At 50.8% G+C, this 27400-nt stretch overlaps 1 protein-coding gene across 1 annotated transcript in view; it reads right to left on the bottom strand.

The window, feature by feature from the left end:
* The window catches only part of Mylk (myosin light chain kinase), a 350277-nt gene that overhangs the window by 101657 nt on the left and 221220 nt on the right, over positions 1–27400 (bottom strand). Inside the window, exons 13-17 of the mRNA XM_045146900.1 lie at positions 26271–26468; positions 25045–25294; positions 14237–14308; positions 12646–13775; positions 5053–5169 (exon numbers count right to left, since the gene is read on the bottom strand). Coding sequence (XP_045002835.1) covers positions 5053–5169; positions 12646–13775; positions 14237–14308; positions 25045–25294; positions 26271–26468 — 1767 coding nt within the window. The remainder of the gene's footprint in view (positions 1–5052; positions 5170–12645; positions 13776–14236; positions 14309–25044; positions 25295–26270; positions 26469–27400) is intronic.

The raw sequence follows: 27400 nt of genomic DNA, 5'->3' as shown, positions 1-27400 counted from the left end.
GTAATGCCAGCCCCTTGAATTGTCCCTGGAAGAGTTGTGCACTCAAATATGTATATATATATTTTAATTTTTTTGTTCATTATTTATTTATTTATTTATTTGAGAGTAGACAGAGAGAGAGAGAGAAAGAGACAGACAGAGAGAGATTGAGAACGGGCACGCCAGGGCTTCCAGCCACTGCAAACAAACTCCAGACGCGTGCGCCCCCTTGTGCATCTGGCTAACGTGGGTCTTGGGGAACCGAGCCTTGAACCGGGGTCCTTAGGCTTCACAGGCAAGCGCTTAACCGCTAAGCCATCTCTCCAGCCCAGATATGTATATTTTTTAACTGAATGAATAACGGCATAGGTGCCGCTGGCAAAGCCCTTCCTATGCAAACATGCATGGCCCTCTGTAGCCATCAAACCCCAGTCTCACTGCAGTTAAGGTTGGGTGCCTTGGCAAGGGTACCTGGGGAAGGGAAGCCAGAGCTGGGAAGGGCCAGGATGTCTTTTGCATTTTTTCTGGGGGTCTTGGCCAAGAAGGGGTTCCTTACTTTTCCTCTAGGTTGGGATTATAGGAAATGAGTTACTTGTTGTTACTAGGACTTCTGACCAGGGCAGGCTGGCCGTAAGGGAGGCCAGGGTCTCTCTGAAGAGTTCGGACATGATGATCCCCCGACCAGAGGGTTGTTTGAGGAGAGGTGCAGGCCCCAGGACCAGACGGACCTGAGTCCTGCCAGGACACTCCACGTTGTCATTTATGGACCAGGGCAGGGCTCCAGCCTGGATCTGGGGCTTTCTTTCTGCCTGTGTGTCCTGGGAAGGCTTCTGACCTCCTTGAACTTCTGTTTGCTTATTTGGAAAGGTCACCTCTCCCCCCCTCCGCCCCCAAGTTATGTAAACTGAAAATGCAAAGTACAAAAGTCTCTGACCATAGCAGGCATTGAAAGTCACTTTTTGTTTTTTTAAACCTCCTGGGTGACTTTTGGCAAATCCTATGGCTCTAGCCTCAGTTTCCTTCTGGATAGCGTAGGTTGACGCTTGCCTTTGCTGAGTTCGGAAGAGAGGTTGGATATGGCCATAATGAATAAAGGGTATTAAACGCCCACCTCTGCAGGAAAATGACACCAAACTGCATTATTAAAGTAGCTAGCTTCATTCTACACGATTCCTCCCCACTTTATAAGGAAGACGGAAAGGTGACTAACACACCAGTGAGCCCAGCTGGATTCCATTTTTCTTTTTAATGCCTGACATACATCCTTATATCAGCCACAGGTGTATGACCTTGGATGAATGAATCACAGTGGCTTTCAGTGGGCATGGGCAGCCCTGCCGAGTGGCAGTGGGAAGCCAGCCTGAGGCCAGCATAGTGGAGCGGGACCTCATTGTCTCTTTGGAGGGATGCAGGGCTGGCCCTATCCAAGCCAGGCAGACAGCTGCAAATAGAGGGACAGGAGAAGCCCAATAAAGAGTTTTTCCTTGCCTTCTACTTCCCGTTATTCCTCCATTCTTCCCATTATTATTATTATTATGATGATGATGATGATGATGATGATGATTATTTGAGACAGCGTCTTCCTACACAGCTCAGGCTGGCCTTCAACTTGTGATCCTCCTGTCTCAGCCTCCCTGGTGCTGGGATCACAGGGATGTGTCACCAGAGTTGGCTCAAATGGTTCTTGCCATTTAGTTTGATTCATGACTGCTTTGGAGAATTGGCTGGAACCGTGGATCCCTGTCTTTAGAAAGACACTCTTGCCCGTGCACAGCAGCAAATTCTGCCAACCTCAAAGGACGGTCAGGCCAGCTGAGACCTCTTAGTATTGTGTCCTGGAGGGTGGGGAGCGCTGAGGGGACAGAGGAAGACAGAAAGGTGACCCAGCTGGGCACAGCGCCAGCCACAAGGAGGCGTCAAGGGTGACAGACAGATGGTTAAGTCCTTCACTGTCTTGATAGGCATAAATGTGGTGAGAAGCTCCACCCAGCAAAAGACACCAACCAGTGCATCTCCAAGAATAACAGCAAGAGAAGGAGGGGTGAAGACGGTTACCCTTTTTTCCTTTCCGAAAACGAGACCAAGCCGAACCGAGTTAGTTAACTGAGAGCCAGGACTACTGTCTCTCCTGTCAATTTGCTGGCTCTCTTCCTTGAGACCCGGCTCCCAGTTTGTAGCTAGGGGCCAAGTTCTGGAGATGAACGAAGACCATCATCAAGATCAAGCAGGGGAGCAGGACAGCCTCTCAGCAGACCTCCAGGGGCAAGAAGCCCCCAAAGTCACAAAATGAACCCCGTAGACTTAAAACCAAAACCAAACCAAACCTCTTCCCCCAAGGAATTCAATCCGGGGTGGGGAGTAGGGGGGGGATGGAAAGCTCCCTTCGCAAACAAACCCTGGAAAGGTGCTGACATGTCACAGATAAAGAGAATGGATTGCTCTCTTGCCTTCAGCCAGCGGTGTAGACAGCCGCTCACCAGGCCACTGTTCCAAAGCAGATAACCTCATTAAGCAGGCTGGCTTCTTATAGATGGCTGGTACTCAGCCCTCAGTCCCCAGTGGGTGGGGGGGGCCCAGCTGCCGGAAATTAGCTTCAGGGGACTATACATTCCCAGGAATGTGACAGGGGAGAAAGGCGGAGACTCTGACCTGGGTGGTGACAGCCCAGGTGAGGAGAAAAGCAGCAGCAGACACTGGCTCTGCCAATGACCACGAACCCTGAACCCATTCTAGAGCTGCTGCCTCAGATTCTGTGAGCAGTCCATTCCCAGATCGCCCAGGAACCGGCCCACTCCCCACCGTGTCTGACAACCTCAACTTCCCCTTTTCTGGGGGCTATTGATAACTTAATTTACATTGTCACTGTCATTATCTGTTCCAGATGGCTGCTCTTTGTATGTCTTTTCCTCTTAAAAAAAAAAAAAATTTTTTTTTCCCATTTATTTGGTACTACAGATCTTTGCTTTGTGATCAGGAAGAGGAATGATGAAATCCAAAGCCTTTCCATCTTACGGGAGGGCTGCAAAACAGGTCAGGACTCAAGTGATCCCATCTAGGAGCCAGAAGAACAACAAAGCCGTTCTTCAGGACGCCTTATTTGGACTCTAGCTTCTGACATGTCACTGACGGTTATTAACCAGGCATTTCGAGGGTGAGAAATTGTTTTCCCCAAAACTACCTTTTTAGACATTTCCATGCAAGTACCAAAATAACAGAGAAAGGGCACTGGGCTGGGAGGCCTGAGATGGGCTTTTGTCCTGGCTTGGCCCCATGAGAGCCAAGGGAGCCTCTCCAAGCTGCCTTTCCTCACGGCATCACCACCTCGGTGTTCGTTTGCTTGTTTGTTTTGAAGTAGGGGCTCGCTCTAGCCCAGGCTGACCTGGAATTCACTATGTAGTCTCAGGGTGGCCTCGAACTCATGGCCATCCTCCTACCTCTGCCTCCCGAGTGCTGGGATTAAAGGCGTGCGCCACCACGCCGGGCTGAGCCTCAGTGTTTTACATCTGTGAAATGAGGGCGCAGCTCAGTTGTAGAACCTTTGCTTCCATGTGGGGGCCCTGCTACGTGTGGTTCCCAGAACTTCCAATAACCACACTAATGACAAATGATCAAATGATGACAGTCAAGATCTATAAACAGTCCCAAGGCTCATTCTCTCTCTCTCTCTCTTTTTTTTTTTTTTGGTTTAGGGTCTCACTCTAGCCCAGGCTGGAATTTGCTCTGTAGTCTCAGGCTGGCCTCTAACTCACAGCGATCCTCCTACCTCTGCCTCCCCAGCGTGGGGATTAAAGGTGTGCGCCCCAATGCCTGACATAGGCTCATTCTACTCCCAGTCTCTAATGGAAGGGAGAGGAGATGACCATGCACGCTTCCTGCATTTCTTAAGCTTTTTTTTTTTTTAATTTTTATTCATTTATTTGAGAGCGACAGACACAGAGAGAAAGACAGATAGAGGAAGAGAGAGAGAATGGGCGCGCCAGGGCTTCCAGCCTCTGCAAACGAACTCCAGACGCGTGCGCCCCCTTGTGCATCTGGCTAATGTGGGACCTGGGGAACCGAGCCTCGAACCGGGGTCCTTAGGCTTCGCAGGCAAGCGCTTAACCGCTAAGCCATCTCTCCAGCCCCCTGCATTTCTTTAGGACAAATCCCAAGCTTCCCTGGTGAGCCTGCCCTGCCCCTTCCTAAGGGCCAAATGCTACTCAGGCCTAGTGGGTCTGCTCTTTCCCATGTCTCTTCCCTTCTGTTCCTGTTTTCTGTCGGCACAGGTGGCCCTGTCTTCTTTTGGCCAAGCCTCAGCCTGACTCACCTTCTCCTGGAGGTCTTGTGCATGCTCCTCAGGTTCCTGGACCCCTCGTTGGGTCTGTCTGTATCCTATAGCGCTCGGCACACTTGTTTGCCGGGCCTTGTAAAATTCTTGTAGTCATTTTCCTGTGGGTGTGTCCTTTCTCCCTCTTGTCTGGTGCCCTAGTGCCCAGCTTCCCTGCCCAGAAGGTTCTGGGTGTGGGGGGTCAGGACTGGGAGGGGAGGAGAAGGTGAAGAGCTCCTCCTTCTGGCTGGGGATATAGGAAGAGATCGTGTGGGTGATCAAAGAGACCTTATGTCACTTTCCTTCCTGTCTTCCTGTCTCTATATTGTTTTCTGTTTTCTTGCCAAAGAGAGCATGATTCCCACTAGATGAATACAGTGGCAAATACACAGGTAGAGATGGGGAGAGTTAGAATGGTTTCTTTCTGTTTTAAAAATATTATTATTATTATTGTAATATTTTTATTTATTTATTTGAGAGAGAAAGAGGCAGGGAGGGAGGGAGAGAGAGAGAAAGAGAGACAGAGAGAGAGAGAGAATGGGCGCGCCAGGGCCTCCAGCCACTGCAAACAAACTCCAGACATGTGCGTCACCTTGTGCATCTGGCTTAGGTGGGTCCTGGGGTCTCAAACCTGGGTCCTTTGGCTTTGCGGGCAAGTGCTTTAACCACTAAGCCATCCCTCCAGCCCAGTTTTCTTTCATTTAAGTATGGGAGGGGCCAGGAGATGGAACCTGTGCGTGTGGTGGCAATGGGTGGGTATGACCTACCGTCCACGGTGACTTGGCAGGTGCACTGCGCCTGGCCGGCGTTGTTCTTGGCAATGCACTTGTATAAGCCTCTGTCCTCAGGCAGGGCCTTCTCAATGGACAGTGAGCACAGCGAGCCTGTGGGGAAACGGAAAAGGCAGTGAGTGACCAGCAGAGGCCCAGTACTCGCCTTGATATCTGGACCACAGTAGGTGAGTGTCTTCACAGAGGGACGTGGCCCTGTGGGAAGCATCCCTTCCCCCTCTCTGAAGCTAGCACTCTCTCTACCGATGAGTTGATTCCCGGCATGTCCTTTGGAAGCCTTCCTCTGCTTAAGGACTCTTTGGGGACACGGTAGAGCCACATGAGGAGGGAGTGGAGCAAATGGACACAGCCTGCCCGCTGCCCCTCACTACGCACATAGAGAGCGGGTACAGTTTACAGACTCATGTTGGACACAGTGGCCAGGAAGGGTGCTCTGCCCAGCCTACAACAGTAACGACGTAACACCTCTTGGCAAAGGGAGTTCTGAGCAAAAAGGTAGGTGGGAGAGGGCAGGAACCCTTGCCCATCAGGGGCCTTTGGCAAGATCTTTGTTTGTGTGTGTGTTTGTTTGATTTTGTTTTTCAAGGTAGGGTTTCGCTCTAGCCCAGGCTGACTTGGAATTCACTCTGTAGTCTCAGAGTGGCCTCGAACTCACAGCGATCCTCCTACCTCAGCCTCCCGAGTGCTGGGATGAAAGGCATGTGCCACCATGCCTGGCTGGGAAGATCTTTTGAATATTTTATTTATTTATTTGACAGAGAGAGAGAGAGAGAGAGAGAGAGAGAGAGAGAGAGAATGGGCGTGCCAGGGCCTCCTGGCCACTGCAAACAAACTCCAGACACATGCTCCCTCTCGTGCATCTGGCTAACGTGGGTCCTGGGGAATTGAACCTGGGTCCTTTGGCTTTGCAGGCAAACGCCTTAACCGCTAAGCCACCCCCACCCCCAGCCCTGGGAAGATCTTTTGGAAGAAGGTGGTGGCTATAGCCTGAGCCCATGGAACTGGGTTTTCAGGAAGGCATCGGATCTGAAGAACGTGGCCTGCGGGGGAGAGTGGGTCGGACTCCTGGGACTTTCTTCTTATATGTCTTAGTCTTCCAGCCCCTCAGGGATGGACTCTTGCTCCAGGACCCTCAACTGGTGTACTCTTGTTCCTAGCACCCCTCTGCTGGCCTGGCTGAGGGTAGGAGGAGGCCGGCCTGGCACATGCAGGAATCTTGGGCCTGGCCTTTCCCTGTCCTGTCCTCTCATGTCTGGGTTGGTCACTTCTCTTCCATGGGACCCTCTTAGAATTTCCCTCAGGGTGTAGGGAGAAGTCAGCTGAGAACAGGGGCCAGCCAGACCAGCCAACAGAAGAGGGGTTCTCCAGTTCCCACCTTGAGACACATCAATAAGCCTAGGGTATGGTATCCTGCCTCAGGCTGCCCCATGCGGAGGGCAGCAGTCATCCTGAGAAGAGGAGGAGAAAGCAATGTGTGCATCCCAGGAGTGGGTGGGGGGTGGACAGTGTACCCAGAAGGACCTTCTGAGCTCAAAGATCATACCTGGGCTGGAAAGATGGCTTCGCAGCACTTAAGGCTCTTGCCTGTAAAGCCTAAGGGCCCAGGTTCGATTCCTCAGTACCCGTGTTAAGCCAGATGCCCAAGGTGGCGCACGCATCTGGAGTTCGTTTGCAGTGGCTGGAGGCCCTGGCACGCCCATTCTCTCTATCTTCCTCTCGTTCTCTCTCAAATAAATAAATAATAAAGCACACCCACTCACACCCTCCTGTCCCTTTTCATGGACTCACAGAGCTGATGCAAAGATACTCAGACTCAGAAGAGCAAGGATAGAATCAGTGAGGCCCAGGGGACCTCACCCAGGCTGGAGTGAAAGGAAAATCTGAGCTTTCTCCTGGGACGTCACAGCTGATCCGTGCCCACTACCTCCTACACCCTTCTGGAGACCCCTAGCCCTTGGATAGACCTCACTCTGTCCTCCCATAAGGAGGGCAATGGGCCAATGTCTCTTTCAACTGAGGTTAGGAGACAGAAAGGGTTTTGGTTGCAGCTTTAGAAGGTCCAATGTGAAAGTGAGAACTGGGAGGTAATGGGGTTAGGAGCCTGAGGACAACTCTCCTCTTCAGAGGCTGTTCCATTCATCTGAGTGGGCAGGAGGGTGCTACCGTGACCTCTGGAAAGCCAGCAGAAGCTTGGAGGGGACTGGCCCCGCCTCTTAACGCTCTCCCACGTGGGTGGGGACTGAGGTCCCAAGAGCAGATTCTCCAGTACCCATCTCCAAGGCAAGTCCAGTTCAGGTCCTTGGTTTGCTTTCAGTTTGGGTGCTGGCTGCCTTCAGCCTGAAACCCACACGACCCACGCTGTAGACCTTAGTGCGGTGACCCGGAGGACAGAGGCGTGCTTGAACCCAGTCCCGCCGTTCTCTCCGGCTCTGCAAGCGCCAGAGCGGAGTCCAGCCATGGCCACGTGCCTGCGTGGGTTGGGAGAAGGCTGGGCAGGCTGGAGGCTGGCTACTCGGCGGAAGAATCTGGTATTTCCTGTGGGACGCCTCATTCCTGACCTCCAGAAGAAAACTGTTTCCCAGCATTTTTTTTTTTTTTTTTTTTTTTGAGAAGCTTCAGCCTGGTGGGGAATTTTAGAAGAGAATGAGAGGGGGATGGGAGCGGGGACTCGCGGACTGGTTCAGGAGGAGCTGTGCCAGCAGGCGAACCCCCTCTCCGCCCTGGGTGGGGAGTCACTTGCTCCACGATTGAAGACTCTCGGCTCTCTTCTTTCCTGAGTGGGTATGGATAGGGGAGGAAGGAGCTAGGATGGGGGAAGGGGCACAGCCTGAGACTCTAGTCAACGGGTCCTCTCTGGTCTGTCCACTTGACTGGCCCAGATCAACAGGGCCACCTCCTCAGGTACAGCCCCCTGTGTGCCATCTCTAGGCCCCCCAGGCACAGCTGTACTGGGTGGGAGTCAGTACCTCTCCTAGGTTCCCCAGACACCCTGGATTCATTGTTACCAAAGCACGTCTTTCAAGGCCATTGCTAAAATATATGCCAACTGAGGGCAATGACCATGTCTGGAATGTGATTTTTTTGCAGTAAAAGCATATTTGCCAGGCTGTAGAGATGGCTTAGCGGTTAAGGCGCTTGCCTGCAAAGCCGAAGGACCCAGGTTTGACTCCCCAGGACCCATGTAAGCCAGATGCACAAGGTGGTGCATATGTCTGGGGTTTGTTTGCAGTGGCCGGAGGCCCTGGCGTGCCCATTCTATCTGCCTCTCTCTCTCTTTCTAATAACTAAATAAATAAATAAGAATATTTTCCATTCTGTGAATGACAAAGGTGCATTTCTATAGCAGGTGGTCTGGAAGGCTCTATGTGAGAAAAGTTTATGAACACATAATCAAATATCTATATCTCCATATATGTATATAAATAATTTATACTCCTGGAGAAGATAAGGCACTTTCTGGAAGGAAAGCAATCACTAATTCTGACTGCATTATGCATGCAAGCAAAAATGACTGGAGGATTGCCCTGCAAACAGGAGGTGCTACATAACTCTTCATTTCTGTAGGATGAATTTACCCAGGATTGAAACTGCCTTTTCCAAGATTCCACCCTGAAGGCAATTAAAAATGAATCATCTCTTGACAACAGCAACAAAAACAAGACCTAATGATTGGACTGGGAGAAATGTTTTGGCGAGGGAAGCCTGGCCTGAGGCAGGAAGCAAAGCGTGGAGATAAAGTCCGTCTCAGGCCACCCCAGCCCCGCCCTGTGCTCCAGGGTCCTGGCCTCCCGTCTTCCAGTCAAGACAGCTTAGGCAAGGGAGGCCCAGCTGGTGCCCATCCACGAAGGGCACACCCAGCTGGTGGCACTCTGAACATTAGCACTGTCCTTCTAAGAATTAATCAGGAGTCAACTCCCACCAAGGGCTGTTACACCTATTCTTGGGATTTCCTCAGTGCTAAGTGAGGTGGACATAAGTCTGTATAGAGGCTCCGAGGCCCAACCAAAGTGGACACAGCAGAGAGGCCCCCCAAAACCTACCCATGGCTCCCATCAACTCCGTGCGTTGATGGGGTTAGCAAGGTGAGTGTGTCTTGTCTGAAGTGACAGGTCTGAGGCTGGAGAGATGGCTTAGCGGTTAAGGCACTTGCCTGCAAAAGCCGAAGGACCTTGGTTCGGTTCCCCAGGACCCACATCAGCCAGATACACAAGGGGGATCACACATCTGGAGTTCGTTTGCAGTGGCTAGAGGCCCTGGCGTGCCCATTCTCTCTCTACCTGCCTATTTCTGTATCTCTCTCTCTCTTAAATAAATACATAAAAATAAAATACAAAGTGACAGGTCTGGAAAGAAGTCATGGAAAATATGAACTCTGATGGCTGGAGAGGTTGACAGGATTGGGGGGGGCAATGCATTAAGAAGGTGGGGGTGGGGAGGCACTGAGGGGTGAGAGAGACAGGGAGACAGGTGTGGCCAATCCCTTCTTCCCCTAGTGACCATCGGCTTCCTTATTTCTTTTTTTTAATTTTTATTTATTTATTTGAGAGTGACAGACAGAGAGAGAGAAAGAGGCACAGAGAGAGAGAGAGAGAGAGAGAGAGAGAGAGTGGGTGCGCCAGGGCTTCTAGCCACTGCAGACGAACTCCAGATGCGTGCACCCCCTTGTGCATCTGGCTAACGTGGGTCCTGGGGAATCGAGCCTTGAACCGGGGTCCTTAAGCTTCACGGGCAAGCGCTTAACCACTAAGCCATCTCTCCAGCCCAGCTTCCTTATTTCTAGGGACAGCATCCCTGTGGCCCAGAGACCCACATTGTACCCAGTGGCCTGTCCCATCTTCCTTTTCTCTACTCAGCCCTGCCCTGACCCTGCCCTTCAAGAGCCAAGGGATGCAGGGGGGCCGGTTTCTATTTCGGACCCTCCTTGTTTCTGGCACTGCACGTTTCCCATCTGTGGCCACGCTCAGTGTCCAGCCCTTGCTACTAAGCTCCCTGAACTCTTCAAGCAAGCTTCATGCTTGGTTTTTGGGGCCTGGATTCAGTCGAAGTCCTTAAAACCCAGGTTTGTACATAATACTCCTCACAGCAAAAAAATCTCTGCTCTGTGGCCCTCTGTTGATCGGAGGCTTGAGTTCTCTGGCAGGAGACAGGCTGCAAGCAGAGTCTGTCTCCAGCCCAGACATGTTGGCTGCTGCGTGCCCACTGTCTGGAAAGCCCACCTCCTGCCCATTTCCTACTGCCCCAGGCTGGCCTGCTCTGGGGCTCAATAGGACACCCAGGACTTTCCCACCAGCCTTCCTCCTCCCGGAGCTCCTCCTCACCCACTCTGGGTCTCTTGGTCCAAACAGCTTTATTGCAGCGAGTCTGTGTTTTCTGCCCAGATCTACTGAGTACAGGTTCAAATCCCAGCTCTTTATCAGCTGGGTAACCTTGGCCCATTTACTTAACTTCTCTGTCGGAGACACACCAGAGCAGTGAGGATTTAAGTGACTGGAAAAATGTAAGAAGCCTAGAATAGCATCTGGACATGGTGTTCCACCGAGGCAAGCTATTCTTTTTTTTTTTTTTTTTTTAATATTGAGAATACTATTTGAAGTTTGGCTCGGGGGCTGTCTTCATAATCTGTGCCTGCTTCACCCCCCTCCCCGTGTTTTTCACGCTGGTCTGTTACACATTTCTCCTGCTATTCTTTTTTTTTTTTTTTTTTTTTTTGGTTTTTTTGAGGTAGGGTCTCACTCTGGTCCAGGCTGACCTGGAAATTAACTCTGTCATCTCAGGGTGGCCTTGAACTCATGGCGATCCTCCTACCTCTGCCTCCCGAGTGCTGGGATTAAAGGCGTGCGCCACCACGCCCGGCTTCTCCTGCTATTCTTATGGACCTAAATTATTCCCTTTGGAACAATTTCCATAGGAGGCCACAGAACCCCGAGACACCCGGTGGCCATCAGAGAAAACTAACTCCAAATAACCTGGACATAGGAGAAGGCAGGGGCTGGTGGCTCAGAAGCGCTTCTGTGATCAGGGCTGGGGGTCTGCCTCTCTCCTTAGCTAAGCAGACTGTTTATAAGTGACCACTGGCGGCTCTGGCTTTAAACCCCACAGAGGGTCCATAGCTGTGTGGCTTTGAGCATTGCCACCAGACCAGCCTAAATGCCATTTCCCTGAGGTTGGTGCAGCTAACAGACAACACATCATGCAGGCTTGCGTCACTGTACATGTCCCAGGATGGTGGCTGTCCACCGCCCCCCCCCATCCTGCCCAGAAAGGTCACCAGACAGGGGGAAGTGTTCCTGGTTAAGGTTTCTAGTCAGTTTGAGTGGAGGACTTCCCAACAGGAAAGGCTCCTTATGAACGATGGGAGGGTGATGAGACCTACTTCCCTGGACTTCTCACCTCAGCATAGTGGTACCCCCAAAACTCCTGTGTGTGTGGCTATGGGAGGGATAAAGCTAGTACAAGGGGATGAATAACTTCTGGAGAGCCCTGACGATCTGGGGACAACCAAGTGAAAAAGTACCTGTGTTAACATGTTAGCAGAAGATGATGCCATCTCTCTGTGCTGAGTGGAAGGAAAGCTGCTATCTGCAAATACCTCCTTCATTGTTTTTTTTTTTTTTTTTTTTTGGTGGGAGAAAGCTGTGTGATCCAGTAAGGAGTGAGACTAGAGGAAGAATGCCTGGCTGGCTTTTCAGCACACTGGCATTTTACAAAGACCTGTTCAATCAGCCTCCACGATGGCTGCCCTCTGTCCCCCAAAGGTACCTGCCACCTCCTGGGAGCTTCTTCGTGTCCCTGGGGCTCATCCTTTAGCTCAGGCAAGACCCTGTCCTTCCACTGTCTACCACAGTGGGATAGGGATTGCCCACTGGCCTAGAAGCTGGTGTCAGACTTAGGGCTTATAAAAATTTTCAGCCACATTTAAGGGCCAGGGATAAACCGTCCCTCATGCCCCTCTTTTCCCTGAACATAAACTGACCCAGTGGAAAGTTCTAGGCCCCCCAAAAGGCCCACAGATGGTAGGATTTGCACCCCCCACCCACCCAAGAATGTGAAACACCAGCAAACAGAAGTCTCATCCAAATTAGGAAACGAGCAGCTCTGTCCTGTGAGAGGGCGACCATCGAGGCTGATGTGAGTGTCTAGGTTTCCCCATAGGTCCCTTCCAGTCCCACAGCGTTCTCGGGATTAAACTTCTGCTGATCCCCAGCTCCTCATACTCATCGCTACTCACCCTTCCTTAAACCCACCAGTTGCCTCAGCTCTGTGTCCCTCTTTCCCAGCCTGCGTGGGGGATCCTCTTCAGCTCAGGCCTGGGTCAGCTAATGGGCACTGGGAGAGGGCTGAGCCAGCTGTAGTCACCAAGACACTCTAAATGCCCTCACCCCCAGCAAGGAGCATGCATGCACCCAAGGTCCCTGGGCAAAGAACCCCATCCCGTGAGCGCGAGGAACACAACAGGATGTTGCTCCAGCTGAGGCTGTGGCTCGAAAGAGCACTGCCAAGTCAACCAGATCACAGCTCATGCCTTAACAAGCTACAGGATGTCGCCTTCCCTGTCCCTCCCTCGCTTACCTTCTTGGGAGAGGATGATGAACTTGGTGGTCTTGAGTGTCTTTCCATTCAGCGTCCAGGTGACAGTGGCTGGGGGGTCAGAGGATACTTGACACTGGAGTACCAGCTTCTCACCCTCGGCCACACGGACATCTTGGAGCTTCTCCTTGAAGACTGGGGCTGACCCTTGGCTCTCTGGTCTCTTCTCACTGTCTGCCCCAGGATGCCCTCTCTTGCAGTTCACATCATTCTTAACCTCCTTGAGTTCTTCCTTGACGGCTGGTTTCAGGGTCTCGGCAGGCTTGGCGTTGGCTATGGGCTTCAGGGTCTCGGCAGGCTTGGCATTACCCATGGGTTTCAGGGTCTCGGCAGGCTTGGCGTTACCCATGGGTTTCAGGGTCTCGGCAGGCTTGGCGTTACCCATGGGTTTCAGGGTCTCGGCAGGCTTGGCGTTAGCCATGGGTTTCAGGGTCTCTGCAGGCTTGGCGTTACCCATGGGTTTCAGGGTCTCGGCAGGCTTGGCGTTACCCATGGGTTTCATGGTCTCTGCAGGCTTGGCATTACCCATGGGTTTCAGGGTCTCGGCAGGCTTGGCATTCAAGGCCTCAACACTATTGCTGCCATTCTCTGCTGGTGGTTTCTTCTTGCTGCTTAACACTGAGCGAAAGTCCGGGGTGGTAGGTTTAGCAGGTGGTGTCTTCTCAGGGACAGGGGTCTTGGGGGTCCCTTTCTTGGCCAGGACAGAGCGGAAGTCGACCTGCTGGGGGCTATGCACCTTCCTCTCTTCCTCAGACACAGTCTTTGGCTTCACCTGCCGTTGCAGGTTGGCGCGGAAATCCATTTGCTCGGCGGGGATCTCCTTCAGGTCCTCTTCTGACACGGCCTTGGTGCGCACCTTCTTTCCTAGGAGGTCACGGAAATCCAGCTGCCCCACCTCCTGCTGGCGGATCTCCTCCTCGGTGTGCAGCCTGGTCTCCACCCGCCTCTTCAGCAGCCCTCTTACGTCTTCCCCGTCTTCCTCCTGCAGCCCACCTTGCCCTCTTGCTGGCCAGCTACGTCTCAGGGGTCCATCACGGTCACCGCTGCCACCACCGCCTGCGGCATCAACTCCTCCACTACAGAGGCCCTCACAGCTGGCAGGCTCTCGCCCCCTGCGACCAATGAAGGGGGAGAAAAAAAGGAAAGCAGCAGGAAGAAAAAGGGGCTGGGTAAGCCAGAAACGTCAGGAGAGAGCAAATCCCCGAGGGCGGGTAGAGAGGACGGGATGGGGACTTGGGGGCTGGCCGGGGCTGTGTTTATAGAAGGGAACGTCGGTGAGAAGCAGCGCTCCAGCCTGCCTAGTTGGTTTATTATATTGGTAATGACTTTCAGTAGCCTTATAAGGGTGTATGCAAAAAAAAAAAAAAAAAAAAAAAGAAGAAGAAGAAAGAAACATACCACCCCTCCTTTCCGTCCCTCTGCCCTCCCTCCCTCCCTTCGTCCTCTTCCAATCTCTCCCTTTGGCTCTGGCAGCCTCAGCTGCAGGACCCAGACAATCTGGGGCTCCGGGGGAGCAGGGTGAGGAGGCAGGGGCGCAGAAGGACAGTTCCTGGGGGGGTGGGGAGCCTCTCACCGTGGGGAGGCTCTAGCCGGGCTGGTCTGTAGCATCAGTGACACCTGGCAACTGCATTCGCCAACCCGGTTCCTGATGAATTCAAGGACATTGCAATTAAGAAGGAGCGCGAGTCTCCGTGGGTAAAGGGTCTGCTCAGCCCCGGGTCAGGCACGGGTACCAGTCAGTGCAAGTGTGGCCATGGCCTGGAGCCGGTGGACCATCAGGTGAGAAGGAAGTTCTAGATTTAGCTGTGACATCCATCTCAAACTTACTTTTAGGGCAGGACCCTCCCTCCATGGTCATCCTTGAATTTTTTTTTTTTCTTTTTGTAGCTCTTCCTTAAAGAGGAAGCCCAGGGAAACCTCAGGATAGCAGCTAGGATCCGCAGTTACAAGTGGCAATCCTTTCCTGTAAGCATGTTCTAGAATCCAGTCACTCTTCACTCAGCTTGAACCTGTGATGGAGAGCTGCTGGTCTAGACAGACAGGCCCTGTTCAGATGGCCAGTGCCCTGCCGTGTGACTTCATACTCCCTGGAAGCACTGGCAGTCACTTCCCCAATGGCTACTCCCTTTTCTGCTCCTGGAACGAAAACATCCCCTCACCCCCACCCCCAACACACACCACCAGCACCTTCCCAACTCAGCCAGAACCTTCAGTGCTAAAAGCTAAAAGTCCCTCTACATGGGTGGCCCTTTCTTTCCCTCCTTCGAGCAGGGGGGACTCTGGAGTCATCGCAGCTACAGAACCGTCCAGCTTCCAAGGGTACATGGCCAGCAGAGGCCCCTCTGCTCCGGAGGGGGCTGAACCCTGTTACAGTGGCTGGTGGCGTGGATTGCTTGCAGCAGATGATCCCTCTGTCCTGCGAGGCTGCCCTCTGCTGGCGTTTCTCAGCAATGTCCAGCCGAGAAGGAGGGGGCTGGGCAAGCCAAAGGGACTGACCCCCATTCAGAGGAGGGAGGCAGTGTTTACACAGCACCCTCTGACCATCATGGCTATCACGTGCTGTGTCTTGCTCCCTTGCAGCATGCCAGAGACGTGTCGGGCACAACGGAGCTCATTTTAAAAGGGTAGGGATGGACCCTGATACGGAAAACTTAAAACAGGGGTAGTCTTGAGCCCTAGGGGTGTAACATCTGCTGATGTCTGGATAAGTGTATATACTATGCTTATCAAACTGCCCAGTAAGCACTTCTCTTAATCTTCATACCCTTATATTAATGCTACTCTCACTTTGGGTAGAGAATCTTCTCTTTTCAGATGGCAGTGACCTTGGGACGACTCAGAAGGCACTATGGTGCTGAGAAGAAGTGACTAGAGTACTGAGTAACATCTCAATCACACCTTCCAAGGCTCAGGGTCTACTGTGGAAGAGGTGGCAGAAAGAATATAAGAGCCAAAGGAAGGGTAGGACTCCTTACAACGTGCTCCCTCCAGACATAAAATGGCCTGGATATCCAAGACCTCACCATGCCTGACACTTACCTACACAAGACCACCATAAGAGGAGGAAAAGATCATGACATCAAAATAAAAGAGAGGCTTATTGAGATGGGGAGGGGATGTGATGGAGAATGGAGTTTCGAAGGGGAAAAGGGGGAGGAGGGAGGATATTACCATGGGATATATTTTTTTAATTTTTTATTTATTTATTTGAGAGCGACAGACACAGAGAGAAAGACAGATAGAGGGAGAGAGAGAATGGGCGCGCCAGGGCTTCCAGCCTCTGCAAATGAACTCCAGACGCGTGCGCCCCCTTGTGCATCTGGCTAACGTGGGACCTGGGGAACCGAGCCTCGAACCGGGGTCCTTAGGCTTCACAGGCAAGCGCTTAACCGCTAAGCCATCTCTCCAGCCCCCATGGGATATTTTTTATCATCATGGAAAATGTTTTTAAAAATTGAGAAAAAATAAAATAAAATAAGATTATTTTTTTTTTTTTTAAAAAGGGCAGGGATGGAGACGTGGCTAGGGGGTGGGGACAGGGTTATTTGAAGTAGTGCTGGGAAATCTCAGGGTCCCACTCGAGTCTCCTGGATGTTCCACTTTTGTAGCGCTGTGGGGTCTGAGTGGGATGCATCCAGCCCAGTGATTGGTAGAGATGCCAGCTGCCAGCTCTGTGACGGCTTCCTTGCGTGACTGAACTCATTTCATTTATGCCAGCGCTCATGGGCAGGAGACAGCGTCTTTGTTTTCTTTCTTTCTTTCTTTCTTTTTTTTTGGTAAGATAAACAGAGCTTAGGAAGGTTAAATAATGGGGTTAAAGTCACAGAGCTACGACAGCGGTTGGGACCTGGCTCTACTCGAGGTCAGTGGGCTGTACATGGGCGCTTCTGTGTTTGTCATTTCAATCTGCCCTGGGATCTTTGTGTATTCGTATGTGTCTATGAGCATATGTGTGTCTAACCATAGGCACGGATACACACATACGAACATGGGTCCACCTGGGATCGGAGTTTGGGAATATGTGTTCATGCCTTAGACACACATGAGCATGTGCCTGCATGTTCTGTTGACATATGGGTGAGCATCTATCATACTTTGGCCTCTTCCTCAGGACAGAGACTGGTAACCCAAGTCAACACCTTGCTTCTCAAGGTCTCTGGGTTGGCTCATGGGACGCAAGGACTGTATATTTGCTACCTTCCACCTCCCATCGCCCTCCTTCACTCTCTCCCTTCTCCCTCAGGCCTTTTAAAAAATATTTATTTTTATTATTTTATTTGAGAGAGAGAGAGATACAGTAATAGGCAGGTAGAGAGACACACAGAGAGAATGGGCACACCAGGGCCTCCAGCCAGAGCAAACGAACTCCAGACGCCTGCGCCCCTTTGTGCATCTGGCTAACGTGGGTCCTGGGGAATCGAACCTGGGTCCTTTGGCTTTGCAGGCAAGCGACTTAACCGCTAAGCCATCTCTCCTCATGCCTTCATGTCACCCCAGACTGTGGCAGTGTGGATTCTTTTCCTGTGACTTTGGTCCTTTCACTCTTTCCTCCTCTACTGTCAATCTCCCTAGTTTGTCCCCTCCTCGAGGCCCAGGCTCTCAGAGGACACAGACTCACTGAGCCCCTAGGACTTAGGGTGCTCCTCTGCTCACCATGTCGTTCATTAGCGCCAGGCCCCGAGAGCATGTTGGGTGAGGCCCAGCCACCCTCACCCCCTAACCCCTGAGGGCACCCTGCTTCTGCCAGGCTGCTGGCTGGTGTTGGGGAACTCTCTCCCTACTTTCCTCTTGAGCCCGGTGTTTGTGGGGCTCCATGCTGGCCTGCAGCAGCAGGATTTTAAGAAGCACAAGGACCATTTACACAGTAGCCCTTTGCCACGTGCCTTCATTAGGTTTCCTCCTGTCACAAGAACACAGCCCAGATGCAGGAAATCAGGAGTAGATGCTGAGTGCATGGCCTCACTTCATCCTGGCCACACCCTGTGGAAGGCCATGAAGTCCGGAGATGGAGCAGGACACACCTACATCTCTCCGTGGAGCGGGGAAGCAGATTAGGGTTTCTGTCTTTTGCCGTAGTCTGCTCTCAAGGCAGGGGATGCAGACAGGTAGCCTCCTCAAGACTCTGGTGTGATCCACCCTCAGCGCTCCCCCTTAATATCCCAGGTGGCTCAGGGACAGAAAATGGGTGCAACAAAGCTGGGTCACCCTAGGGGAGCTATTTCCACAGTCAAAAAATGCAAGTCTCTGTGGGGACTTTAAGGTAGCTCAGGAGTTCCTCTGGAGCTTACAAAGCTCAAAAGATCTCTTGCCTGGTGACCTTTGGATGACTCAGAAGGTATCATGGTGCTGGAAAGAAGTGACTGGAGTACTGAGTAACATCTCAATCACACCTTCCAAGGCGCAGGGTATAATGTGGAAGAGGTGGCGGAAAGAATGTAAGAGTCAAAGGAAGGGTAGGACTCCTTACAACGTGCTCCCTACAGACATAAAATGGCCTAGATATCCATGACCTCACAGTGCCTGACACTACCTACACAAGACCATCACAAGAGGAGGAAAAGATCATGACATCAAAATAAAAGTGAGACTAATTGACATGGGGAGGAGACATGATAGAGAATGGAATTTCAAAGGGGAAAGTATTGCCATGGAATATTTTTTATAATCATGGAAGATGTTAATAAAAATTGAGAGAAAAAAAAGATCTCTTGCCTGGAACCCATATGTCAGAGACCCTGACCTGCCAGAGAGCAACATCTCAGGGCTTTTTGTTTGTTTTAGTTTAGTTTTTTTTTTTTTTCTTGAGGCATGTTCTTATTCTGTAGCCCAAGCTGTTCTGAACTGGCTTTATAGCCCAGGCTGGCCTTGAACTCATGGCAAATCCATCTGTCTCCCTCCAGAGTGATGGGCTATTAGGTGTGCGGCCATCCTTGACATTTTGGTATACTTAGTGATGTACTTGGGCTGAATCCGAGGCCCTTCTTTGCCACACAGGACACACAGCTGTCACCCTGTATGCTATACTCACCTATCAGAAGCTCCCAGAGGGCTGGAGAGATGGCTTAGCGGTGGAGCGCTTGCCCACGAAGCCTAAGGACCCCAGTTCGAGGCTCGATTCCCCAGGACCCACGTTAGCCAGATGCACAAGGGGGCGCACTTGTCTGGAGTTCATTTGCAGCGGCTGGAGGCCCTGGCGCGCCCATTCTCTCTCTCTCTCTGCCTCTTTCTCTCTGACTGTCACTCTCAAATAAATAAATGAAAATAATAAAAAAAAAAGAAGCTCCCAGAGCCCTCTGCCCAGCCCCTTGCCAAGGCCTGAACAAGGAGACCACTCTGGTTATAAAGCTTTGCATTTTGTCCCACCCAGGACCACCATCTTTTGGGATGATTTTACATGTAAAATTACTCTAATAAAATAATTTCCTGTAAAAAATTTTTTTAAAAAATAAAAAAATAATTTCCTGGCAAAACCAATCTGTGTTTTCAAACATCTTAGCTGGAATGGAGCTGAACTAGGGATACTGCCTTTTATTTTTTAAATTTACTTTTAAAAAGTATTTTATTTTTATTTATTTATTTGAGAAACACACAGAGAGAGAGAGAGAGATGCAGATAGAGAGAGAGAAAAAACAGGCGCGCCAGGCCCTCCAGCCACTGCAAACAAACTCCAGATGTATGCGCCCCCTTGTGCATCTGGCTAACATGGGTCCTGGGGAATTGAACCTGGGTCCTTTGGCTTTGCAGGCAAACACCTTAATCTCTAGGCCATCCCTTCAGCCCTACTTCCTCTTTTGGTGCGGGAGGTCAGAGCAAGGAAAGGGGAGGGAGGTAGAAACGCATTCATACCTTCCTCACCTGCATTAGCAGGGAAAGAAAGATCAGATGCCCTGATTTCCTCCCATCCACCTCGCCTTCCTTGAAAGGCAGTTCTCCCCTGGGCCAGGCTTGACTTCTTTTAGGACAAGAAAAGTGGAGGGAATCAGGCCGCTGGCAGGCCTGGCATGCACTCCCCAGGAGAACTTTCCAGTGATTTGCTCCTTTTTAGCTGGAGACAAAGCCAAGGCGGGGGCAAGGACTTCAGGAGGCAAGGTCTGCACGGGGGCCTCCGCCGGCACGAGTTCCCGGCCCATGGGGAGAGCTCCCGATAACAGGCCATCAGAATGGAAGAACAGCTGACTGAAGTCAAAAGACAAGGCTTGAACTTGGGCTCAGCTCATGGCCATGACCAAGTCTGTGACCTGAGACTTCACTTCTCCCCGTTATTAAATGAGGAGGCTAGATAACTTCTGAAGTCCCTTCCAGCTGGGACCGTCTAAACTTTATGACTGTCCCCAGTGGGCCCCAGACAGTCTGCCTTCCAGTGCAAACTCCCTCCATGTCCTGGCAAACTTCCCGTAGCCCTTCGCTTTGAACTCCCTATTTCCCCCCCCACACCCCTTTTCTTGCTCAGCTTATCCAACAGTCAAATCTTTTCTCATTGGCTAAGACTCAGCCTTTCTTTTTGACTCCAAATCCCACAGAAAGCTCATCCCTTGAAGGGTGCCTAGCTTCATTAACATGACTATTTATTTTTAATTTTTTGCTCATTTTTATTTATTTATTTAAGAGCGATAGACACACAGAGAGAAAGAGACAGATAGAGAGAATGGGCGCGCCAGGGCCTCCAGCCATTGCAAACGAACTCCAGACGCATGCATCCCCTTGTGCATCTGGCTAACGTGGGTTCTGGGGAATCGAGCCTCGAACTGGGGTCCTTAGGCTTCACAGGCAAGCGCTTAACCACTAAGCCACCTCTCCAGCCCAACATGATTATTTCTTAAAGCATTTCTGCTTCTGCCCAGAAAGCTCTTCAGCAAGTATGTCTCATCAAATCAGTCCCTATCTGGAATACTGGCCCAGGCAGTAAGGGGCATTTTGGAGATTTCCCCTCCTGGTAATAATGGGTTCAAGCATAAGGCAGAGGCAATTGATAGTTTCTGAGCACACAGCTGATGGTAATAAGGTGACAATTACTCACAAGTAGTTACTCAAGGCTCCTTGAGATTCATTGAGCTTTGCCCACATCAGCGTAACTTCCTAGGAGACCCAAAGACTCCTAAGAAATTATAGCTTTAACAGAGAGAGAGAGAAAAAAAGAGATCCTGGGCTGGAGAGATGGCTCACAGGTTAATGTACTTGCTTGCAAGGCCTGGGTTTGGTTCCCGGGTACCCATGTGTGTGGTAGTTTAAAAATGTATGGCCCCATAGACTCAGATGTTTTATTGCAATTGAACCTCGTAACTTGGGTTTCCAGCTGCCTGGCTAGAGGAGGTGTCACTGGGGGTGGGGTGGATCCTGGAGTCCAGCCCTAAGGTGTCACTGGGGGTTGAAGTGGATTCCAGCCCAAAGGTGTGCAGAGGGGTCTGAGTTCCGGGGCAGGGGGTCCTGCTTGCTGCTGGTTCATGTTTGGTGCTGGTGCTTTGCTTGCTGCAGTTTTTCTCTGTTTGCATCTATAAAAGTAAACAACTTCTTCTGCCATCAGTGAAACTTCCTGTAGATTTGTAAACCTGAAGAGACTCCCTCCTTCCTATGAACTGTGTCTGGTTTGGGTGTTCATTCCAGCATTGTGGAGTTGTTCAGGATACCATGTAAAACCAGATCCACAGAGTGGTGCATGCATATGGAGTTCATTTGCAGTGGTAAGAATGCCATGGTGGGGCTGGAGAGATGGCTTAGTGGTTAAGCGCTTGCCTGTGAAGCCTAAGGACCCCGGTTCGAGGCTCGGTTCCCCAGGTCCCACGTTAGCCAGATGCGCAAGGGGGCGCACACGTCTGGAGTTCGTTTGCAGAGGCTGGAAGCCCTGGCGCGCCCATTCTCTCTTTCTCCCTCTATCTGTCTTTCTCTCTGTGTCTGTCGCTCTCAAATAAATAAATAAAAAAATTTAAAATAAGAAAAAAGAATGCCATGGTGTACCCATATTCTCTCTCCTTGCAAATAAATCATAAAAATTAAAAAAAATATATTGTGGGCTGGAGAGATGGCTCAGCAGTTAAGGCACTTGCCTGCAAAGCCAAAGGACCCAGGTTTGATTCTCCAGAAACCACGAAAGCCAGATGCACAAGGTGGTGCATGCATCTGGAGTTTGCAGTGACTAGAGGCCCAACTGACCTGTTCTCTCTTTCAAATAAATAAATTAATTAAATAATGAAAAAAAATTATCTTCCAGGTGTGGTGGTGCACGCCTTTAACCCCAGCACTCGGGAGGCAGAGGTAGGAGAATCGCCATGAGTTTGAGGCCACCCTGAGACTACATAGTGAATTCCAGGTCAGCCTGAGCTAGAGTGAGACCCTGCCTCGAAAAACAAAAACAACAACAACAAAATTATCCCAAGTATTGTGTGTGGCAGGGGTGGTTGTTACACAGCAATAGCTAGCTGATTCAAGTATAAAGTACATGCTCCGAATTATGTTTGGAACAGTGCTCTATCACAGCAGTCATATAGCATATATGTCATATATGACAGTCATATAGCATATATGGCATATAGCCATAAAGCCTATTTGTAGCTCATGGCCTTGAATAGGATGGACTGGGAATGACAAAGTCCAGGGGTGGAAGGTGCAAAGTGGTCACCCTGAAGATACTCTGAATCAGGGCAGGTCTACTCATCCTAGTGATGTGCACCCCGCCCCCCATTTTCAGGACAAGGTGCAGGGAAGAGGTCTTGCTCAATATTTATTCCCACTCAAGGGCCTGGGGCAGGCCTCTGTCGTCTTCAACAGTCTAGGCCCAGCCTAGAACTGTAAGAGTGGGAACATTTTAACAGTAGATGTGAGCCAGGCGTGGTGGCTCACTCCTATAATCCCAGCACTGGGAGGCTGAGGTGGGAGGGTCACTGTGAATGCAAGGCCAGCCTGAGCTACAGAGTGAGTTCCAGGTCAGCCTGGCTAGAGGCAGACCCTGCTTCTGCTTCGAAAATAAACAACAAACAAACAAAAAGTAGATGGGAAGAATGAACCTCCTTGTGGCAACTTAAAAATGTCTACACAGGGCTGGAGAGATGGCTTAGCGGTTAAGCGCTTGCCTATGAAGCCTAAGGACCTCGGTTCGAGGCTCGATTCCCCAGGACCCACGTTAGCCAGATGCTCAAGGGGGCGTACGTGTCTGGAGTTTGTTTGCAGTGGCTGGAGGCCCTGGTGTGCCCATTCTCTCTCTCTCTCTCTCTCTCTCTCTCTACCTGCCTCTTTCTTTCTCTGTCTGTTGCTCTCAAATAAATAAATAAAAAAATAAATGAAAAAATTAAAAATAAATGTCTACATATTCTATGATACTCCTCTCTCCAACAGGTGGCTCTTTTTTTTTTTAATTTTTTATTTATTTGAGAGTGACAGACACAGAGAGAAAGACAGATAGAGGGAGAGAGAGAGAATGGGCGCGCCAGGGCTTCCAGCCACTGCGAACGAACTCCAGACGCGTGCGCCCCCTTGTGCATCTGGCTAACGTGGGACCTGGGGAACCGAGCCTCGAACTGCGGTCCATAGGCTTTACAGGCGAGCGCTTAACCGCTAAGCCATCTGTCCAGCCCCAACAGGTGGCTCTTTAATCCTCCACCTGTGCTGCTTCTCAGGTCTCTGGTTCTGGGGAAGCTGCCTGCACCATCTGGTGACACTCCAGCTGCCCTGTGGGGAGGTCACATGATAAGGCACAGAGGCCAAGTCACAGAAGAGAGTCATCCTGCAAGTGGATCTTCTATCTCAGTCAAGTCTTCAGGGACTCGGCTCCTGTGGACACCCAGCTGAGGTGCTTCCCGTTATCAGCGGCTATGGTCTGAGGATGTTCCCCCATACTACCTGTGGCGGTTTGATTCAGGTATCCTCCATAAACTTAGGTGTTCTGGATGCTACGTTCCCCAGCTCATGGCAATTGGAAATTAAAGCCTCCTGGAGGCAGTGTATTGTTGGGGGCGGGCTTATGGGTGTTATAGCCAGTTTCCCCTTGCCAGTGTTTGGCACACTCTCCTGTTGCTATTGTCCACCTGACGTTGGCCAGGGGGTGATGTCCACCTCTGCTCATGCCATCATTTTCCCCCTGCCTTTGTGGAGCTGCCCCTCGAACCCGTAAGCCAAAATAAACCTCTTTTTCCCACAAGCTGCTCTTAGTTGGGTGATTTCTACCAGCAACGTGAATCTGACTGCAACACTACCTTTCCGTTGGGAGGTACTAGGAAGGTGGACATTTAATCCAATTATAGTGTTTGGAGGTAGACCTTGGGAAGGAGCTGAGACACGACAAAAGGATGAGGGTGGAGACCCTATGATGGAATACTGGTGGATGTAGAATATAAGACAGGGAGAGGGCTGGAGAGATGGCTCAGCGGTTAAGACACTTGCCTGCGAAGCCTAAGGACCCATGTTCAACTCTCCAGGTCCCACGTACGCCAGATGCACAAGGGGACGCAAATGTGCAAGGTCGTATATGTGCACAAGGTGGCGCACATGTCGGGAGTTCAATTACAGTGTCTGGAGGCCCTGGCACGCCAATTCTGTCTCTGTCTCTCACATAAAAAAAAAAATGGTGGCCAATCTGTTAGGCTTGCCTCAAACGAAACAAAACAAAACAAAAGGACAGGGAGAGACCATGACACACACATGCTCTTCTCTTGCTACTCTGGGACTTTGCCAGCAAGAAAGGACAACATCAGCAAAAGCCCCAAACCCTGTACCTCCCGAACTGTAAGTTCAATAAATCTCTTTTCCTCCTCAAATTATCCAGCCACAGGTATTTCGTTAGAGTAACAGAAAAAGACTAAAACACCAGTCAACAGAGAAACTGTGATAATACGTGCTTTTCTGTTTTAAATTGCTAAGTTTTGGGGCAATTTGTTACACAGCCACAGATAATAAATACTTTCCTCCTACCCGCTATCCAACCGTGTTTCTGCATTTTCAAAACCTTTGATCCATTCCTTTTTTGTTTTTCTTTCTTTTTCTTTTTCCTTTGAGACAGACAAAATCTCACTATGAGTCCAGGCTGCCTGGAACTCTCTATGTAGCCCAGGCCGGCTTTGAACTTACAGCAGTCCTTGGCCTCGGTCTCCCAAGAGCTGAGATTGCACGTGTGAACTCACATTCCTTCTCTCCATAGGCCACATGATGTGCAAAATCTAGGGTGTAATATGATAAGGGCTCCCCGCGGGAACTGGGCTCAGAGGGAAGGTTTGACTCAACAGGAAGAAAGAAAAAAGTCAACCACACCAAACCTTGCACTTGCTTCGCCTCAAAGTCCATCCCCCATCTGTCTGTGCTTCCTCTGGCTACCCCGCCCCAGGTTTAGGGGAGCCAGGACTCTTGGGGGGGGGAGGTTAAGGGATTAAGGGATGCTGGTAGAACATGCAGACTCACTTGAGCAGGATCTCGTATTGGCCGGCGTGCTGGGGCTGCACGTCCTTCAGGACCAGAGTGAACACGTCCTCATTCTGTAGCACCTCAAAGTGGCCCATATCCTCGGAGAGGGCTTTGCCATCTCGAAGCCAGTGCACGGTGGGAAAGGGGTCACCGGCTATGGCACAGCAGATGAGGACACTCTGGCCCGGGCAGGCTGTCACCGAGCGAGGCTTGCTGATGAACCAGGGCTGGGTGCCATCGTGAGGCTCTGGAAGTTGGCAAAGGGGACAGCTGGAGAGGGAGGCCCTTCAGCATACAGCGTGTACCCACCCCATTCCCTGCAGCTGTGAAGAGCTGGAAGATGGGGTTACCCAAAGGGCAACTGGTCCCGAAGCCCTTTGGAGCGGATACACGCTCACAGAACTTCCTTCTTGCAGATCTGCCTTGCTTACGTTCTCAGGGGTTAATGCTAATATGAATCTGTATGTACAAAATGAGGGAGAAAGCCAGTAAGGTATTATGGGGCACGGGTGCCAATGGTCTACATTAGATGCGACTGATAAGGGGTTGCCACCTGGCACATGTGTTTAGCCTGTCTTTCCTCTTAAAAAAATAATAATAGTTGGGTGTGGTGGCTCACGCCTTTAATCCCAGCACTCGGGAGGCAGAGGTAGGAGGATTGCCATGAGTTCAAGGCCACCCTGAGACTCCATAGTGCATTCCAGGTCAGCCTGGGCTAGAGTGAGACCCTACCTCGACAAACCCAAAAAAAATTATATAATAAATAATAATAATAATAATAATAAAAAGAGGGCTGGAGAGATGGCTTAGCGGTTAAGGCATTTGCCTGTGAAGCCAAAGGATCCCGGTTCCATTTCCCAGGACCCATGTTAGCCAGATGCACAAGGGGGTACATGCATGTGGAGTTCGTTAGCAGTGGCTGGAGGCCCTGGTGTGCCCATTCTCTCTCTCTCTCTCAAATATATAAATAAATGAAATATATTTTTAAAAAGATGATCTCTAAAGGCCAGGATCCCCTGGATCCATGACTCACCTCAAAAACTATCAACATCAAATTAAGTCTATTACAGATTCTCCTGCTAGCACTTGTCACCAGAGAGGGCAGGGGGACTGCCTTTGGCGCTGTGATGGGATCAGAGCAAGCTCCCGTGGGCTCCCCACTTCCGGATGGTTTCGTCAGCGCTGCACGAGCTCCCTGCGCCCTCTCGGCAGCTCCGGCTCACCTTCCACGGTGAGCACAGCCTGGGAGCGGACCTCCCCGGAGCCGTTCCAGGCCTCACAGGTGTACGTGCCCGTGTCCTCAGGGAACACCTCCTGGATGCACAGGCTGTGCCAGGCGCCTCTCTGCTCAAAGTGGAAGTCTTCTGACTCCTGGATCTCATCCCCATTGTGAAGCCAGATGACCTGTGGTGGTGGGTTCCCTGATCGCAGAGGACGAAGGGGGCACCGTCAGGGAGGGACGTTCTTAGGCAGGGGCAGCTCTGCGCTTGGCATAATACTGGACTAAACGCTCTGCTAAACTCTCCCGCAGTTTCCTCACATGCGCAGCACAGATTGTAACAGGACCTACCTCAGGAGCTGTCGGGAGTACTAAAGAAATCCATCTAACCTCCCCTAGCTGCCCGCTGGGATAGCCTGGCCAAAGAAAACCTCCAACACACATTGATTTTGAGTATTAAATAAAAGACTTGGAGAACTAGAAAGAATCCAGAAGTAAAAAATATAACTTCAGAAACAAAAAGAAAGAAAAAAAGAAAGAATGAATGAAAGAAGGAAAGAAAGAGAGAAAGGAAGGAAGGAAGGAAGAAAGAAACCAGGGGCTGGGGAGATGGCTTAGTGGTTAAGGCGCCTGCCTGCGAAGCCTAAGGACCCAGGTTCGACTCCCCAGAATCTACGTAAGCCAGATGCACAAGCTCGAATGCAATGGCTAGAGGCCCTGGCATGCCAATTCTCTTTCTCTCTCATAAAAATAAAATAAAAAAAAAAAAGAAATCAGGAAGAATGGTTTTTACAGTTAGAATTCCAACTGGATTGCTGGGTTGGACCCGAACACATTCTCTGCTGCGCCTGCTTCACACAGAAAACAGTTAGTGGTGATTTCAGACTGCTACCAGAAAGAGAGCTCAGCTAGAGAGCCTCTATTCCAACGGGGTTCCAGGACAGTCATCCACCAGCCTATTTTGGGTTTTTTTCTGGAATGTTTGTTTTGGGGGCGAAAGACAATGGCCGCTGGTGAGGGTTTTCTGGGATGTAAGGGCTGACAGTAGTTGCTACTTGCAGACAAGGGATGCTCCCGGAGAGGCTTAGGAAGTCCAGATAGCCTCGTGTCCGCCATGGGGTAGGTACGAGGGTC

Source organism: Jaculus jaculus, chromosome 4 (assembly GCF_020740685.1).
Source record: "Jaculus jaculus isolate mJacJac1 chromosome 4, mJacJac1.mat.Y.cur, whole genome shotgun sequence".
Classification (NCBI taxonomy): domain Eukaryota; kingdom Metazoa; phylum Chordata; class Mammalia; order Rodentia; family Dipodidae; genus Jaculus; species Jaculus jaculus.
The sequence above is the reverse complement of the archived record's forward strand: the minus strand, read 5'-3'. Positions and strand labels throughout refer to the sequence as shown.